Raw genomic sequence first — 19,377 nt, 5'->3', positions numbered from 1 at the left:
ACCTGAAAATTAAGAAAAAACAATCTGAAACAAACCACCTCATGTATTATAATTTAATTGTCCCTCCAGATGTCTCACTCATACTTACTTGTAAAATGTTAATTGTAAAGATAGTTGTATGAAGGAGTCTGGGCTCATACTCATTGACTTTGGAAACTCTTTTCCGAATTCCACAAATCTTAGTATGTAAAGATCAAGATCCTCAATTTTACTGCAAGAATAATATTTTAAACATTGCAAATGAGTTCCAATATATAGTATGAAATTTTGAACGATTTAAAGTATTATATTTTTTTTAAATAAACACCACTTAAAAAGTAAATATTATTTTTCCAATTTGACGATTTTTAATATACGTTACTATAAACATTCCCAAATATTCTTTTATTTGGGCGGAGTGAAACGCTCTTAAACACTGCATCGTTCTGTTCTTGCTAATTAACAGAGGGGGATTTGAATATTCATCATAGACACCAGTAAACATGTATGTAGATATTAAAAGTTCACCAAAAGCTTGTTACTTGCCGTCTTTTTCCACGTTCCATTATTGCATTGAGATACTGAGTGCATGCTTTGCGTAGTAAAGTCTCGTGAAACGACAATGATATCGGAAATCAACCTTGAAAGCTCTATCGCACCAAGGAAAGTAAGGTTTACAGACATGATATGAAAAATATATCACATTGTAAGCACTTTCACACCTAAATTTTTCATTTACTTATAATGCAATCATATTATATTCTATTTTAAAAATAACTTAGTATGACAATCCATTTTTACTTCTGTAATATGGTAATACTTTTGTTATCTTCTCTTTCGCTTTTGTTAATGTGCTTTGTGGGTTGCTCACCAAATTTTAGTCTCTGACACATTCTTCATTTCCATTTTTTTTTATGTCTTTCTGTTCTTCTATGTGGACATTTTTTGCTATTTCTGCAGTGATGTTCACACAGTTCGTTTTTTTTTTTTTTGTCATTTTAGTTTTATTTATTTAGAAAAAAAACATTTTCGTACTCCTAACAACAAAACTATGATATTTTAAATTTACCTGTGTACCTAATGTCATTTGATACTATTTTGTTCCAGGTTAGAGTACTTTTTGACATGATTTTACATCCCCCTTTTTTATTTTTATTGTATTTATATTGTCATAGATAAAATTTATTCGCTTAGTGAATGTTTACATTTTTGCTTGTTTTACTTAATGTTTCTTTCTATGTTGTTATGTTACACTACGGTTTCACTTAAAGGTGAAGGTTGGCGCCTTATTAAACCTGCTGCGTTTGTTTGCACTAGTCTAAAATCAGAAACTTGTTGTTCAGTGGTTGTTGTTTATGTGGTTCATATAGTTTTCTCGTTTCTATTTTGTTTTATAGATGATACTGTTGGTTTTCCTGTCTGGATTGTTTTACACTAGTCATTGTGTGGTCCTCTATTATAGCTTGCTGTTCGGTGTGAGCCATGGGTCCGTGTTGAAGGCTGTACTTTGATTCATAATTGTTTACCTTCACACATTTTGACTTAGATGGAGAGTCGTCACATTGACACTCATACCACATCTTCTTATTTCTATCTTTTTAACAAACTTTATATTGTGCTATGACATCTTACCAATCTAAACGTTTTGACGCCACATTAAAAGAATCAACGATTTCTGGAAATACTTTCCATTGTAATTTCCTTGGACTTGCAAGTTCACAAACAGAATTCATCCGGACGAGTCGTTTTGCACGCACCTCTTCCCTGAAAGAAAGCAAAATTGATAACTAGAACACATATATAATTATGATGTTTGCATGTTTAATTTGTATGTCCTTAACATGAAAGTAACTACAGGAAAAAATTAAAAGAACGGATTTTTAGACTTCAGTTGAGAGAATTTTATTTTTTAAGGCATATATAACGTGACGGTACCCAAATTGCACCTATTTTGACAGTTTTTTCACCTACGTTTTTTTATGATCAAGTAAAATATGTCCATACTGTGTTTATTTCTTCATTGTATAGGTACACTAATTTGATTTTTAATCCATATTGAGTCCATAAAAAAAGGGTTTGAATCAACCTCCAAACTATCCAGGATTCTGTAATGAGGACTACCCAAATTGCATCCATGCTTAAATTCACATCGTCAAAAGTCTAATAACCGAGCTTTTGTTTAATTTCTTCAAATATTTTGAACAATTGGATATAAGTCCATGCTTACTCTTCATATTTTACAAAATGGATGCTTATAATATATTGTTTTTGCTAATTTTAAAAAGATGACGTTTTGATGACGTCGTACGGTGACGTTTTCGAACATTTTGCTTTTTCAGTAAACAGTCCATCTGTTGATAAATACTGTGAACGTTTTGTGTATATCTAAATATGTTTACCTATGTTGAAAGACGTGCATAGTATCAAATAAAAAAAATACAAATTGTTTAGTCTCTAGGAAATGTTGTAAGATTTTCGTTGCTATTTTTTTCTAAATAGGTGCAATTTGGGTACCCTTACGTTATATACACAACTTTATGCTGGTTTTGTTTTTTAATTTTATACAATTCAAAAATCAGGTAAATAAGGACAACACTAGTATACCGATGTTCAAAAGTCATAAATCAATTGAAAGAAAACAAATCCGGGTTACAAATAAAAACCGAGGAAAACAAGTTTAAGCTTTCTAAAAAGCTATGGACTGCTTCGATCTACACTAATTTAAGGTTAATATATGTGTGCATGTGGTTGTTAAATTAGTATTGGAAATGTGGTATTTTTAGATATTGATGGATGTAAAATGTATTAACTTTAAGAGTGTGCGTTATACACCCATGCTTTAAAAAAAATGCTGTTGAAAATTCAAACAAATTATTGATATAGATAGTTATATAACATCAATTCATATATCTTGGGTTAAAAGGTTAACAACAGAAGAATTTTCAAATTGGAAGGTTATACTTTTATATTACTTTAACAAATTTTGAGCTAGCTTCGCTCTATTTAACATGAACCCTGAAAATATATATGACATACCAAATTTAAAAAAATCTATGCCAGAATTTTATTTAGAAATATTAAAAAGTTAGTATAAAGTACATAATAGTTCCAAGATAAGCAAGGGGTTAAATTTCAAAAGTGTAAGACAGCAATTTATTTGGGGTAATCAATCAATTAAATTTAATGGTAAAAGTCTTATTTTTCCAAACTGGATAGAAAGTGACATTTTTTTTTATTAATGATATCATAGATAAACAAGGTAATATCTCCCAAAAAATAATCTTAAATAAATTGAAAGAAAAATCAAACTGGATAGCAGAACTTTCTAAACTAAAATCTGCAATCAAAACGGAATGGAAAATCATGTTAAAATCAAATCAACCAATTTCAACTAAAGTTCAAATAGACAGAAATCTTTACTTTGAAGCCAAAAACAAAGCCTAATCAATTTGCATTAAAAATTATTCAATCTTAATTCCTCAAATCATATACATGATTTATTAAACTTTACATTTCACCAGTTAAATGATAACAAATTAAAAATGTTTAGGTGGAAAATGATCTGGAAATTGATCAATTATATATTACCAGGTAAGCAACTGCTTTATCAATTTAAAATAATGAAGGATAACCAATGTCATATATGTCACCAAGTAGACAATTATAATCATTTTTTTAAAGAGTGTGAATTTTTACAAGAATTTTGGATTAAAGTTGGATTACTACTAGATAAAATAAAATTAGGTACACCTATTTTATCAATGCAAAATTTAATACTTGCATTCATAATTCATGACAGTTCATATTTTGATATTAATGTGTTGTTAACAATTGTTTTATTTGCCCTTTACAAAAGTAATTATGCATCAGTGTTAAAACACAAGTACATAGATGTATATAGAGTTTTTAAATTAGAAATCTTAGAATGGTATGAAAAAAGTATACTCTTAGAAAGAAAATGTAGTAAATTTTTGAAAGAAACATTTAAATATATATAATTAACCGCAATGTAATTCAATAGGTGAGGTGTGCAAGTACTCATGGTTGAGTAGCTGTGTGACAGGGAGTGTGTGCGTGCAAGTTTTGTGACCAAGTTTTTGTGTAGGTATATGTGTGTGTCTCAGTTTATGTGAAAGTTAAGACATTATACTCGTAGAGCAATAAAAAAAAAATTAAAAAAATTAAAACAATTATAAATTTAGACACGACTCTTGAGGTGTGCCTATATTGTCAGAAGTTATAAAATACAGCTAATGCATTTTTGGAAACATTGTATACGAACATTGTTTAGCAAAGGAAAGCGTGCAAATTGCAGAGTAACAAAGCAATTGAATTCTTATTAATAATTAATATTTCAATATTGAATTTATCTGTGAAATGTCTGCATAATAAAACGAACATGAATTAATGACAGTTGATCGGAACTGAAATACACATAGTTAATTTTCCGGCATTTGATGTCTTATCCTGGACGAGAAAAGTCTGTAATTCTTTATCTCATTTAAGCCAATAGCTGTTGCTGTATCTCAGCCTCATTATAATGCAACCAATCAGAATCTGTACGTGATAAGTATTTTTTTCAAGATGGCGTGTATTTCGACTGAAACTAATAAATCCGCATCGTGATGCGAAGCAACAATGGAACAGATTACTATAGAATTTGACTGCAAAAAAAAATCCATCAAACATAGAAACGAACTTTTTGATAACAACTTCAAACCTGCATATAAAAAAGAAGATGTGGTATGATTGCCAATGAGACAACTATCCACAAAATACCAAAATGACACAGACATTAACAACTATAGGTCACCGTACGGTCTTCAACAATGAGCAAAGCCCATACCGCATAGTCAGCTATAATAGGCCCCGATGAGACAATGTAAAACAATTCAAACGAGAAAACTAACGGCCTCGTTTATGTAAAAAAAATGAACGAAAAATGTACATTTTGAAGGGGTAAAACTTCTCTAGTTTGATCCATCTCTTTATTCTTAAAGTATATGCACATTTGAGCATCTCTGTATTAAAAGTATCAATGCAAATTTGAAAACGGGAGAAAAAGGAACAGGTGAAAATATTTACTGCCTATTCCTTACTTGGTGCAAACATTTTCCGCAGAAATGGTGGGTTAAACCTAGTTGTATAGCCAAATAAAAATGTATTCTAACTTGTATGATAGTGGTTTTTAAAATTTCCGTGTTATTGACAAAATTGGGTGAGCAACCCAAACAGACGTAAGAGCTTAATGTGACAATAAATGGGATTATCTGTATTGACTTATATACTACTAAAAGAGTTTACGAGATTTTAACATCGAATAACTGTAACATTTACAGGTTGTGTCTCATTTTAAGTATTTACAGACAGAAATCTTACAAACACAATGCCAAAACTTACATATAACGTAGTAAATGTTCTATTAATTGCACAACTGCTATCCCTTCTGACGGTGAATGTTCATAGTTCAATCCACAAGCACCATCCTCGGATATCACAAACTGCATAGTTTTATCGTACCAACGGTTTGCACCATTTAGGTTTGTTCCCATGCCATGCAACATTTGGAAGGCAAGAGAAACATCATCTCTTATATTTTTATTTGTTTCATCTATACTGTTCTGATGATTAAATAATAATGGAATACCTTTGTCTAAACACAGTACAAATATACATCTTTCTATTGCATCTAAGGAATCCCGATTTGTTGAATCTGTTCGTAAAAGAAATAAAAAGCGATTTAAAACAGAAAAAAATCTAAATATTATTTTCAATGTGCTTTTAAAATTCGTGATATTGATTTGTTTAATATGTAATCGCTCTGGATTTGAACCAATAAATTTGCATACTAAATAATAAATACGACTGTGTTAAGTTTAACATACAGAGCTTTGAGTTAGATTTCGTTACTTTACCTTCGGTAGTAGCGTACGGATCTATAAACAGACGGGGTTCTATTACACTATGCATAGAAAGTTAAGAATTTAAAAGAGAGGCAGAAAATACCAAAGGGACATTCAAACTCGTAAACCGAAAATAAAAGGACAATGCTATAATTAATATAGAAAAAGACAAACGGACGGACAGACAAACAACAGCACACAAAAGATACCAAAGGGACATTCAAACTCGTAAACCGAAAATAAAAGGATAATGCTATGATTAATATAGAAAACGACAAACAGACAAACGGACGGACAGACAAACAACAGCACACATAACACAACATAAAAAACTTAAGACTGAACATCACGATTCAACCCCACCAAAACAATATACTAGAAGACAGAAGAATCTAAGGTACACTTTCTTTAAAAGGGTTGCATTAATGTTGATAATTTGCTATTGAGTCCTAATGCATACACAGTTAACAATTTAAGAGAGACAACAGATACCAAAGGGACATTTAAACTCATAAAACGAAAATAAAAGGACAATGCTATGATTAATATAGAAAACGACAAACAGACAAACGGACTGACAGACAAACAACAGCACACAAAACACAACATAGAAAACTTAAGACTGAACATCACGATTCAACCATACCAAAACAATATACTCATAGTAGACGGAAGAATCTAAGGTACACTTTCTTTGAAAGAGTTGTATTAATGTTGATAATTTGCAATTGGGTCCCAAAGGTGAGACCTACTAAAATGAAGACATTTGTACATATATTGAAAATTTATGCAATCATGAATGTTTTAATACCGCAATTGGGATATATTCTTGAACACCCTGTCATACTAGTCAGTTAAAAAATTTTTTAAAAGAAGGCCTATTATTTGTGTTTACTCGCTTATTGCTGCTACACGGTTCGTAATTCCGCTGTATAGAATTGTTAATGTGTTATAAATGCTTGTATAAAAGAAGGACGAAAGATACCATAGGGACAGTCAAACTCATAAATCGAAAATAAAATGACAACGCCATGGCTAAAAAGGAAAAAGACAAACAGACAAAAAATAGTACATATGACAAAACATAGAAAACTAAAGAATAAGCAACACGAACCCCACCAAAAAGTAGGGGTGATCTCATGTTCTCCGGAAGGGTAAGCAGATCTTGTTCAACATGTTGCACTCATCGTGTTGCTCATGTTATAACAAATCCAGTCAATAGTCTAATTCGGTAGGTCACCTTCATGAAAGGGAAGGTTGAATAAATAAAGGCAACAGTAGTATACCGCTGTTCGAAATTCATAAATCGATTGAGAAAAAAACAAATCCGGGTTACAAGCTAAAACTGAGGGAAACGCATCAAATACAAGAGGAGAACTACGACACAACAGAAACACAACATTAAAATGTAACATACACAGAAACGAACTATAATATAACAATGGCCATCTTCCTGACTTGGTACAGGACATTTCAAGAAAATAAATGGTGGATTGAACCTTGAAAATGTTTTAACTAATGGACTTATTGGGATTAAGTTTTCGATGAATTTACGGATGTACAGTTGAAAGGGTCGAGTATCTTTCTCTACTATACATGAAATAGTTGCAATAAGGAAAATTGTTTCACCTTAAAATCCTAGTCAAAAGCGAAATTTTCTGTACACAGCTTGACAACGGTAGCATCTAACAATTTCACATCCTAGTTATTATCGATAACCAAAGTACCCTGTTTAAATTGTGTTGGCTGTTGTAACACTTTCAAAAACAATGAAAAGAAAAAAAAAATGCTAACTAGTCTTTAGAAACTATGAAATAAAATACCCTACAATGTAATTTGCTAGGGACACATTTACCTTCCATTAGCTTTGCCCTTGCTATTGACCATTGATCTCTGTAAGCCGCTGTTAGAATGCCGATTGGTTCGGCCTTGGCTGCGTTTTCTTCTGCCATTTTATATATCCTTCCTAGTTGAGTGTACAGATCGCCCTCACTCAGTCTGGTAAAATTATTTATAACATCCAACACAAAGAACTGTGAAAAAGAAAGAACAATAGACGAATTTTATATAATGAACATTTCTAAATAAATCTTCCACAATACGACCGAGATAACTAAATTGCTTATTTGACAAATAATGCAATAAACAAGGAATGTTCAATTATAAGCGGTTTTTTTTTTACAGAATGACACGGAATGAGTTCGCATGCGCCAGTATTTGGCAACAATTAGTAGTGATTTGTAGAAGAAAAAAAAAAACAGATGATGATGGCGTCTCATACAATCACTTTTTTACAACTGAAATAACCATATTCGTCCTGGTTAACATGAGTATATCGTATCAAAAAATAAATATTATATTTTTATAACTAATTATTTTCAACCCAGGATGTTTTACTGAATTGAACAGGTTAACTGTATGTATATGGATTATACACCAAAATGCAAATTATGTGCGCTTGCTGACGATAGTATTGGACAGCTTCAAACGTTACCTTTGTTGCCTTACTAGAAGACGATTTCATTCGGAGAAAATACTGATCGAACATTTGTTTGACAATATTTTAGTTCAGTTTAGCTGACATGCATTAAAATTGAAGATACATTTTGTACCTTGCAGTTTTAACAGTTCTTGACTAGAAATCGAAGACGCCTTGACTCAACTAAACAGTTTGATATATATATATTTTTTTTTTTTGGTAAGCCCGTTTTAACCTGAAATGTTATGTAAATTATATCATTATTTCATTTTTTCGCAGTACTTTTATAACTATGCCGTATGCATTCTTTGAGTTTTTTCCGCAGGAAGTCAGGAATATTACAGCTGTTTTCCATTCGTTTGATGTGTACGAGATTTTGATTTTTGCCCATTGTTAAGGGACTTTAAATTTTCCTTGGAGTTTGTTATTTTTGTTATTTTACTTTTTAAATAAACCCCATTTGTTAATTTTATTCTTCATTTTAGGAAAAATAATATACTGTTACAGTTCTAACGTCTAATACAAGTAGTCTAAATTCTGTACATATCGATCATAAACATGTTGATCAGTTTATTTTTGCTCCTTTTTAATAACGACAATTTTCACAGAATGCAACCATTTTCATGGTATAAAATTAAAATTTGCTTTGCTCATATTCTGCTTTACTCTGTAAGTTAATGTCAAAAGTGATATTATGTTATTTTAGATTTAATTATTTTCATGGCTTTATATTTTCGGACGTGTAATTGGATTTATAACTTCATAGTTTTATCACATATTGTAAGCCTCTATGATTTTTGAATTTTGTGGAAAATGAACACCAAAGAACAATTATGATTCCACAGTATCAAAGTTATAAAGAAACTATCAAATGAAAACGTTAGGATTTTATTCTTTTCCTCAAACACAAAGCTATCCAGATGTACATATTGGAGTACTATTTATTATACAACAACATCAGCACATTTATCATAGAAGTTTTACCTGATTTTTGCATATAACAATGATATGTTCTGGTTCTGGCATTAAGTTTGTATGGTTTGATATTAAAGAATCTTTCTTTACACCAGGGATTCTGTATGATGTAAATAATTTGTAATATTGTTCCATGCATAATGGTTGTCCCTTTTCCTTGTGTCTAGCTCTGTCAATAGGTAATCCACGCCTGGAACAAATGTATACAATAGAAATTATATGTAAATAACGTAAAATAGTATGCATGTCCAAACGGGGATCCCACATTTTAAACTTGATATACATGTATATTATCCTACCGGAGCACCCGAGATCATCCCAGGTTTTGTTAGGGTTTGTTTTGATCTTTTTTTATTTTTTTATGTTTTGTTTTCCATTCTGTTGTTTGTTTGGGTTTTTTTGCCATGCCATTGTCAGTTTGTTTTCCCGATATGAGTTTGCGCATACTTTTGGTTTACCTCTCGTTTATATCCTAACCCGCTCACAAAATGACTTCATATTGTGTCAGCAGATTGGTTAAGATGAGTTGTAACATGTGAGCACTTTTGATATCTGTCAGACACATATTTCCTATCTGCAGATACATATACTCTGTTTTTATTCAGTACGATTTATTGGAATTAATGCATGAAAACAACACTGTATAAGTGTGACGGTCACCATCAGGAATTGGTGAACCGATACGATGTTTCTTAGTACCTACAATTTTCGCAGTTTTCACCTTTTAGATACAAGAACAAGTAATTGTCTGATTTGCCAGCTTACTGATTTTGTTCTATTCCCGATCATGCTATTTTGATAGCATTGATTCGCATGACTGGTGATGCCATAGCAGGAGACGCTTATCCTATAGACAACGGTCACTTATGCGGCCTTTGTAGTGCATGATATTCCATTAGTGTTTTTGTTTTGTTTTAACTTTGGTTAGTAATATCGTAATAATTTATGAGCTAACAACATTGGTTAACTTCTGTTGCCTCCAAATATGCCGTAGAAATTCATATCATTCAATGCAATCTGTGTTAAATTTTAACTGCCAGTTTTGTACATGTACCTCCCTTATCATTTCATGAGTTAACAAATTCCAGACAAAATACTATTTGATGTGCATCTATAAAAAGTAAAATCACAAAAATACTGAACTTAGAGGAAAATCAATTCGGAAAGTCCATAATCACATGGAAAAATCAAATAACAAAACGCATCAAAAACAAATGGACAAGAACTGTCATATTCCTGACTTGGTACAGGCATTTTCAAATGTAGAAAATGGTGGATTGAACCTGGTAAATTAAAGGCAAGGTTCAAAATTAAATTAAAAACTATTATGATACACATCTATAGTTTCTTTATTTTATATGTTTTACCTTAATTTTCTTTACGGTCGACATTTGAAACATGTACATTTTGCACAAGTAACAATATATGATTGATACCAATGATAGAAATGTTTGTAATGTAATCATAGACTTTTTATTGTCGTCTTTAATATGTTTGTACCATTTACTGACCGGTATAGTAGTATTTAAATGGATATTTCGGAAGAGAAATTGATGAAACTAATTATACTATAAAATACTAAAGACTTCCAAAGTCGGAAATTACACTCCGTTTTAGTAACTATAAGATGTACATAATGACAAAGTTTATGTCAGCTGTACACTTAATTAAGGTCAGCTTGAAAACTTAGAACATCCTTTATGTCTGACTATACTGAAATCTGTGCAAATTACTGAAATAACAGTACCACAGAACGTTGAATTTCAAGTAAAACATGAGAAACTAGGTCGCAGTAATGATAAAATAACAAAAACATATTTCTGTAATGATAAAGGTACCATGTTTCATGAAATACTTTTCAGTCGTGGGAAAATTATATAAGGGTATAAAATAAAGAAAATTCAGTGAACACCGTGCTAATACAAAAACGACAAAGCGCCGTCACATATTCTCAGTTAGTTGCAAATATTCATGATTTAAATTTTGGATAATTTGCTGACATGTTTAACATGCATACGATAAAACTAATCCCCAGCTAAATATACAACTGTTTTTCAATTATTTTCAAATGCATGCTGGATTTTATAGAATAAGATAAAGTAAAAAAATTATTCGATACGTATAGCTTAAGAAGAAAACCAAATCTGTTTCAGATCCGGGATCCCAAGAACCTAACTGCAATGTTATCCACCAAGTTGATGAGAAATTTTTAACATACCTTTTTCTTAATAATTTATATGTTTTGATAGACATAAAATTTACGATAACTTACGCATCAATGATGGTTTTGTAATCCAAGATGCCAGATATCAACCTTGAAGCATACCTGAAAGAAAACATTATTGCTGTAAATATTTCAAAGAATAAAAGTTCAATTCATTCCAAGAGCAAAGGTCACGGCACTTCGAATAAGGTATTTTTAAATAAATCTATATAGGAAACCAAAAAGGTACCATCCCAACCGTTCCTGTTAGTGGAATGCCAACATTACATAAAATAATATGCTGAGTAAAATTCTTCATTTAAGTAATGACTGTCTATAAAGAAATAACATAAAAAATGTGTTGCACACTGAATAACGAGCGTAGCGGGTTATTTAACAGTGTGCACCACATTTTTTTATGTTATTTCGAATAGACTGACAAAATTTTACAGTTATTTCTTATGATTTAATTCTAAATTCCATTTAAACCGGCGTAAACCATGAAAAAACGTTGGTCACATGACAAAAGTGTGTCTATTATGTGATAAACAAAACGACGTCAGCCAATCAGAAGACGCGTTACATCCAAAATTAAATTATATTAAGTTAAATTATATATGTATGTAATATCGACATAAAAAAAATCACTTGTATAACAGATTGTTTAATTTCTCCTAAATGGAAAACAATATTATAAATCTGTAAGAGGATATGATAAAAAGGGGTCTTATGGTCATATTGTCTTCGTGGTCTCTATTGGCTGAGTTGATGCGGTCGTATAGTAATATCAATAAATTGTTATTTTTGCGTCAGCATAATTTGTCGAGATTTGGTTGCCCTGTGAGTTGGAGAATGTGCAAGTATTGGTCTGAATATCCCGAACAGTTTTAAACATATTGTTTCAACGATTTCAGTCATTCCAATCCCACACAGGCAATAAAAATAATGGTGGAGTCAAAAACCTAATAGTGTCATGATATTTTGTGAAATTCCATCAAGATTTTACTAAAAGAGGGACGAAAGATACCAAAGGGACATTCAAACTCATAGCTACAAAAAAACTGACAACGCCTGGCTAAAAATGCGAGAAGACAAACAGACAAACAATAGAACACATGACACAACATAGAAAACTAAAGAATAAGCAACACGAACATCACTAAAAGCTAGGGGTGATATCAGGTGCTCCGGAAGGGTAGACAGATCCTGCTCCACATGTGGCACCCGTCTTGTTGCTTATGTTATAACAAATCCGGTAAATAGTCTAATTCGGTAGGTCACATTAATGACAGGGAAGGGGATTGTAGTTACGACGTAAGGAACATATCCGATATAATTTGTGAAACGGTTATTCCATAACGGTCAACCAACTCGTGATGGCGTCCGTAAAATTTACGAAGGGATGATTTCAACTTTACCATTTGGAACTCTTGGTTTAGTGGTTTAATAGCTTCCTTGTGAGCAGCAACCTTCTATCAAGAAAATCATGATAGGAAATGCAAGCACGGGAATATCGTATCAATTGGGAAATATATACCCCGTATGCAGGTGCTGCTGGAATGTTGCTACTTAGAAATGGAAAGTTCACAATTGAAAAGTCGAAATCATCTCTTTTGTCGTAAAGTTTTGTTTTCAACCGACCCTCATTGTCAATTTCTAGATGTAAGTCAAGATATGAGGCCGACTTAACTGTATCTGTTGTATCCTTTATCTCTAGTTCGACGGGATAGATGCGTTCAACATAGTCACCAAATTTTGAATTATTTAGTGAAAGAACGTCTTCTATATAGCGGAAAGTAGAGTTAAAGGATATTGCTAATTTCTTATCTTTCTTCCTAAGAAGTTCTTGTATGAAGTAAGCATCATAACAAGTTATTAATTAAAGTTATAGTTTTACTTTTGCGCGGTATTTTTTTAGGGGCGGGACTGATGATTTTTTTTTTGTAGACAAAACATGCGTCTGGCGTAAAACATTCTCAATTTAACATTTTAGCCTGGTATCTATTTTGAGTTTATTTAAAGTGTCCGGTCGATGTCACTGCTATTGGGGATTTCTTCCCCAGGGTGTCACCAACGAAGGACTTACAATTAGAATTTGGTATCCGTATGTATTTGTATGATTGTGTCTTAAAGTTGGAATAAGCTGACGTGCACTCTTCTTTAATAGATGTATTATGTGCGGTCGTATGCATTTATAGGCACGAGACTTGAAGGGCGGGAATATGCTGACGTGTACTCTTCTTTATAAGACTTATTATGTGCAGTATTATATAAAGGTAATCCTGTTATTGATTAAATGAAATTGAGTGTGCATTATCTGTCTTTGTTTAGCATCAGAACGTAGAACTAATTTAATACAATTCTTTAGTTTACGAGGAAAAGAAGATATTTCGATTTCCGTCTTTCTGTAATAAACCAAAATCAACTTTCAAAAGTGTATTCTTTTTAACTTATTAAAATAAAGCAAACTGTTCCATAAAACATTAAACGGAAACATCAAATAGTCATTAACTGTCACTTTTTTGTAATTTACATTTTACAAATCAATTTGAAATGGCTTTGATAGTTTTTAAATCTTCCGTTTTTTTACCATAAATTTCCTTACAGTTCAATTAAACTCATTTCTTTAAGACCCAATTGACGCTTACAAGTAGTTTATGTTCACCCTAATGAAATTTTACTCCATTGGTTCCGAAATTAAACTGTGTTTCTCAGTTTATAGTTCAACTTAATGATATTTTTTTTTCGAATATTTTTTTAAACTAGATAGACAACCTTTTGAAAATCTCGATGTATATTGATATACAATTTGTTGCCAGACGTCGATTAGGGGAACAATTTGCGTGTCGTTAAGAAGCGTAATAAATTGTGCACATAACATTGTTATCAGTCTCGTATTCTCATAATACATTACTTCTACTCCAGGAGAAACAATTTTTTTTTAAATAAACGGAAAATATCTTTTTTCCTTTCTGAAGATAAGATTACATCAGATGGAAATGAATGTTCTGAACCTTGTTACTGTAATCCTCGTAGCTCAACTAAAATTCATTATAACGCTTCAAATGATGAGCATACTAAATCCCTAGGGGAGTTTTAATAAATATGTACAACCATATTAAAAAGTAGAATAAACCGCCGTTCTTTTCGATTCCGCACAGGAATCCTTTCACGCGTTTTAAAGATGGAAATGACCGGTATTGTTTGGCGTATTAGAGTGAACCCAATCGTGATAACTAAAAGAATTCCCAAATGAGGTATAATGCTGGCGCGCTATATCAGGCTAATGAACGCGTTGAATAGATATGATGCTATTATCACTAAACGTCTGTGATTGAAGCTGATTACTGGTGTTATACACTTCGTTAGATACCAGATCAAATCAGACTCTGTCTCTTGGGGGCCCTGGTGTAAAATGAACAATGTTTGTGATTAACATCATCAGTATAACAATAGCCATTTATCTGGGCCGTATACAATAGATAGGTTACATGGTAACTTTGATTTCTGTAATAAATATATCCCCCTAAAGACCAATAAACTCATCAATCATCGTTTTAACATTTAAAAAAACTCAACAATGATTCATATCCATCACAAAGTCTTTGTATATGTGACGTCATCAAAGCTTTAATGATGTTTTGAAGACCGAAAGAGACCATTTCCTTTAAACTGATATAGAGTAAAGGATATTTTAATGAATGGCAAGTGTTGTAAAATGAATTTCTCTCGTTAAATTGCTTACAGATAACTTGTGATATTCAAATATAAAATTACCGGCAAGAAAGAAACCCGTTTACGTAGGCAGATAAGAAAGACATATATATTTGAAAATTTATCAAAATCTCAAAGGACATAGTTGTTTTTAATGTTTTATTTAAATGATGAAGATTGATCACTTAGAAATATGTTAATATAAATTATACAAAGACTTTGAATGGCTCTCTAATAGATGATGCACACAGATAATGAGTTTGCAAAATATCAAAGTATTTAAAGATTTAACACAAAAAACTGGTACCGGCTCTTGAAAATTGTCAATGAAGACCGTACGGTGACTTACGGCTGTTATTTTCGGTGCCATTTGGTCTCTTGTGGAGAGTTGTCCCATTGGCAGTTGTACCCCATATTCTCTTAATATATCTAATTCCCATTTATTCTATGAAAACATGTTTTTTAGTCATTTGATATTGGCTTTGAACTAGCTTTCAGTGCAGTATCATCGAGTAATCGAGACGTGCTATGTGTGTTTGTCTATCTGAATGTCGAATTGTATGTTCGTCTTAATTTGATGAGTCAAACTGGCCTTTTACAGTCTGTAAAAGCTTAAATGTTGTTTTGAAGACTGTAAGAGGCCATTTCCTATGAAAAAAAACATTTTGTGGACGAAAATTCCTGCGTTTACAACACATTTAATTCATTAAAATATCCTTTACTCTATATCAGTTTATATGAAAATAAAATCATTAAACAATTTCAGAAGACCAGATGCATGACTTTAATATGTTTACAATCTGTAAATTTACAGTTTGTAAACTGCAAGAGGAAACGATTATCCAGCATATGCACCACCTTGGGTAAATTGACCTTAGAAGCTTCGTTGCTCTTGCAGAAGAGGAGTGTAGACGAAACGCGCGTCAGGCGTTTTAAATTATAAGTATGGTACCTTTGATAATTATTTGTATGTCGAAATGTACTATTGTATTGTTTATTTATGTATTTCTCTGTTCTAACTGGGTTTGTCTTTATTTGTACTGAAGTCCTGTCATGTAATGTTGTCATTTTAGTGTTATATACAACATTGCCATAAAAACGCGAGGTTTGGTTAGCTACAAAATACAGGATCAACCCGCCAGTCAGGGAAATGTCATTTGTAATCTTATTGTTCGTTTCTGTCTTGCAGTGTCTTTTGTTTTTTTTTGTTGCACTTCAGTGTTTCTATTGTTCCGTTGTTTCCTCTTAAAGTTGGTGTGTTTCCCTCAGCTTAAGTTTTAACCCTGATTGTTTTTCTCTCAATCAATTTTTGAATTTCGAACAGCAGTACATACTAATGGTGCCTTTATTTGTGTCCTGGTCCCGTGATTAAATGAGTTCCATGAAGAAGAAAAACTTCGCAGCTAAAAGGCTTAAGAAAAAACGTGATACAAACGTTGCAAGATTATATTTAGAAAAATTCTAGTATTATTACAAATAAAAAATAAGTGTAAAGCAAATATGATATACAGCAACAAAAGACAACCACTCAATCACAGGCTCCTGACTTGGGATAGGTACTTAAAGAATCCTTAGTCTACCAAGACCTGCTGACACTAAATATGCCGTGTCCTAGAGCCTTTAATTTTACGTCAGGTTTTTGTTATACAAGACGTTAAAAAGGAAAGAAATTATTTGTGCATATAATTCAGCTGTTTTTACCTTAGCTGTTGAGCTCTGTCTACAAAATGCTGTTTAGGAAACACCATCCCTGGATTAGAGCTGATAGGCAGTGGTAATCGTACTTTCATATACATGTCGTCTAGCCACCAACTGTAGGCCTGATTTATAAAGTAAAAATATCGTTCACAATTTTTGTAAGTAAAACACACATTTTAGCATCAAGTTATAAATCAAATGTTCATAAATCTATGTAAACTTGCTAAAGAAGAGTCACACATTACACCAATAATACATGTATATCGACTATGCATGTTATTTAAGAGACGGTTAGGTGAAAACTAGATGACTAGTCACATCACCTAACTGCATAAACGCTAGTGAAGACGGTCAGTTTTGCTGGAAAAAAGATGAAGTATAAAAATATTGTAAGATTAATATACATGTATGTTTAGGCTTAGTAATCAGGCCTAGGCTAGTTGTTAGAATTTTACCAAATATATGAAGTTTCATTATTCTCCCTTCCACATTCAACTTTTTTTCTTAGATTTATTTAATTGATTATCAAAGTACCCATCTCTAGATGTACAAAAACCCAGATTTTATTGTGAATAAAACAATTTATATAATATTTGTAAATTACCGGTAATGTACGTGTCGTTAACCATACGATAGATGTTTCTTTAATGCGTGTAAAAGTAGCCGAAACGCAGGCATAATACACTAAACGTTGTAATACTAATACATTGAAAACAATTTGCGGCCATGCCTTTGTCTTTTTCAATTATCAAGCTTGAATTAGAGAAACGATAATACTGACTGTTGCTTTTTAAGTTTAAAAGAGTAGACAATTATTGTCTGAAATTGTTTTAATTTCTTGTCAATATCCTATTTATAATACAATTATAAAATTTACATTTTCACTTATTTTCCAATATCAAACAACTGTAAACCGATAAACATCAGTAAATGTCATATTACAAAAATATATCGGTAATTAGGAAAAATAAATTACAATAGAGCACGAGAATTTTCTTATTAAAACATCGGATGAATCGTGTTTATAGAGAAATTAAACGAAAGTTTCCAATATCAAATATGCACTCCAAGTAATGGTACGGAGGTTTTGTAACTGTTTAGATTGAGTAGCGTAGCACAAAGACGCCAAAAGTTGTATTGTTTAGATGTTTCCTTTAACTCTCATTCAGCTTCCTTCATTTTATATAAGTTGTTTCCTTAACATATAATTTTCCTACAATTTTTGCCATGATCGATTGATACCAAAGCATTAATGTCAAGAGATAAAAATGAACACGCGAGCTTGTTCATGGAACTGTAAAATCTACAAGCTAGATATGAATATATCTTTCATATTTTTTGCTTTAAGACGTTAAGATCGATAGGAATTGTAGTTGAAATCTTGAGATTCGCATTAACTAAATTAACTGTTTCATTTCCCGTCGTTTGTATTGGAGTTCGTGTGACAGGTTACAAATATTTAGTCTATTTCATACAGACAATATTTATAACAATTACTGCTTGGTCTTTTTATGTGTGATATTATAAAAAGTTCGTACAATTAGTTATGGTTTCGAAACTTACAGCCGATGCTTGTCAATTCAGTATAGGTTAAGTTGTTTAATTAGAACAAAAGTTCGCTCCAATATATCAAGATAGAAAATTTGATAGAAACAGCAACTGTTTGATATATATAAAAGAAAAAAAGATCTTGTTTGATTTCCAATGAGACAACTCTCCACAAGAGACCAAATGACACAGAAATTAACAGCTATAGGTCACCGTATACGTACGGCCTTCCAACAATGAGCAAATCCTATACCGCAGAGTCAGCAATTTATTTTGTTTGTTTAATTTTTGTAGTATTGTGAAGATAGTTTTACTCTTATGTCTGCTTATCTGTCTTGCGATTAACCACGGAATGTCACAAAACTAAAAACATTGATAAAGTGTTGCCTTGTCTCGTCTTGACTTGATATAGCATGCGATTATTTCAGATTTAAGTATATGCACTTAAACAACAGACTTAAATTTACATACTATATATAATCATCGCTGACCTAATGAAGAACCCCAGCTTTTGTCTTAAACATATAATCATTTACTGGATAATAGAAATAATACTAGGCATTAACGATCCTCAATTTATAAAAGAGGAGTAGTAATTGTGTAATCTTTAGGAAAATGAACAATTTCAAAACAAATGAGACTTTGATTACGACTTTTGCTGGACTGCTTCAAAAGAATCACATCAAGCATGAATGCCTCATTATACTAGATCAATGAAAACAAATGCAATATCTACATTGAAAATCTTGGGTAATTGGAAAGCGATTGTGTTTGTCTTAGAATTTTGTGATATGTCGTTCCTGATAAAGAGTAAATCCAGAAGCGTCTCAGACACATTCGAGTTATATAAAGTATGTTAGAATCCTTATATTAACTAT

The 19,377-nt window shown here is 31.7% G+C and overlaps 1 protein-coding gene across 3 annotated transcripts in view; it reads right to left on the bottom strand.

Annotated features, from left to right (window-relative positions):
• The window catches only part of LOC143045529 (choline O-acetyltransferase-like), an 81,569-nt gene that overhangs the window by 7,590 nt on the left and 54,602 nt on the right, over positions 1-19,377 (bottom strand). For all 3 annotated transcript variants that reach the window (XM_076218106.1, XM_076218107.1, XM_076218108.1), the window contains 7 exons: positions 16,955-17,073; positions 11,609-11,662; positions 9,346-9,526; positions 7,738-7,915; positions 5,380-5,692; positions 1,612-1,743; positions 89-211 (listed from right to left, as the gene is read on the bottom strand). In XM_076218106.1, coding sequence (XP_076074221.1) covers positions 89-211; positions 1,612-1,743; positions 5,380-5,692; positions 7,738-7,915; positions 9,346-9,526; positions 11,609-11,662; positions 16,955-17,073 — 1,100 coding nt within the window. The remainder of the gene's footprint in view (positions 1-88; positions 212-1,611; positions 1,744-5,379; positions 5,693-7,737; positions 7,916-9,345; positions 9,527-11,608; positions 11,663-16,954; positions 17,074-19,377) is intronic.

Source organism: Mytilus galloprovincialis, chromosome 9 (assembly GCF_965363235.1).
Source record: "Mytilus galloprovincialis chromosome 9, xbMytGall1.hap1.1, whole genome shotgun sequence".
Classification (NCBI taxonomy): Eukaryota; Metazoa; Mollusca; class Bivalvia; order Mytilida; family Mytilidae; genus Mytilus; species Mytilus galloprovincialis.
Note: the sequence above shows the minus strand (reverse complement) of the source record. Positions and strands in the feature narration are given on the sequence as shown.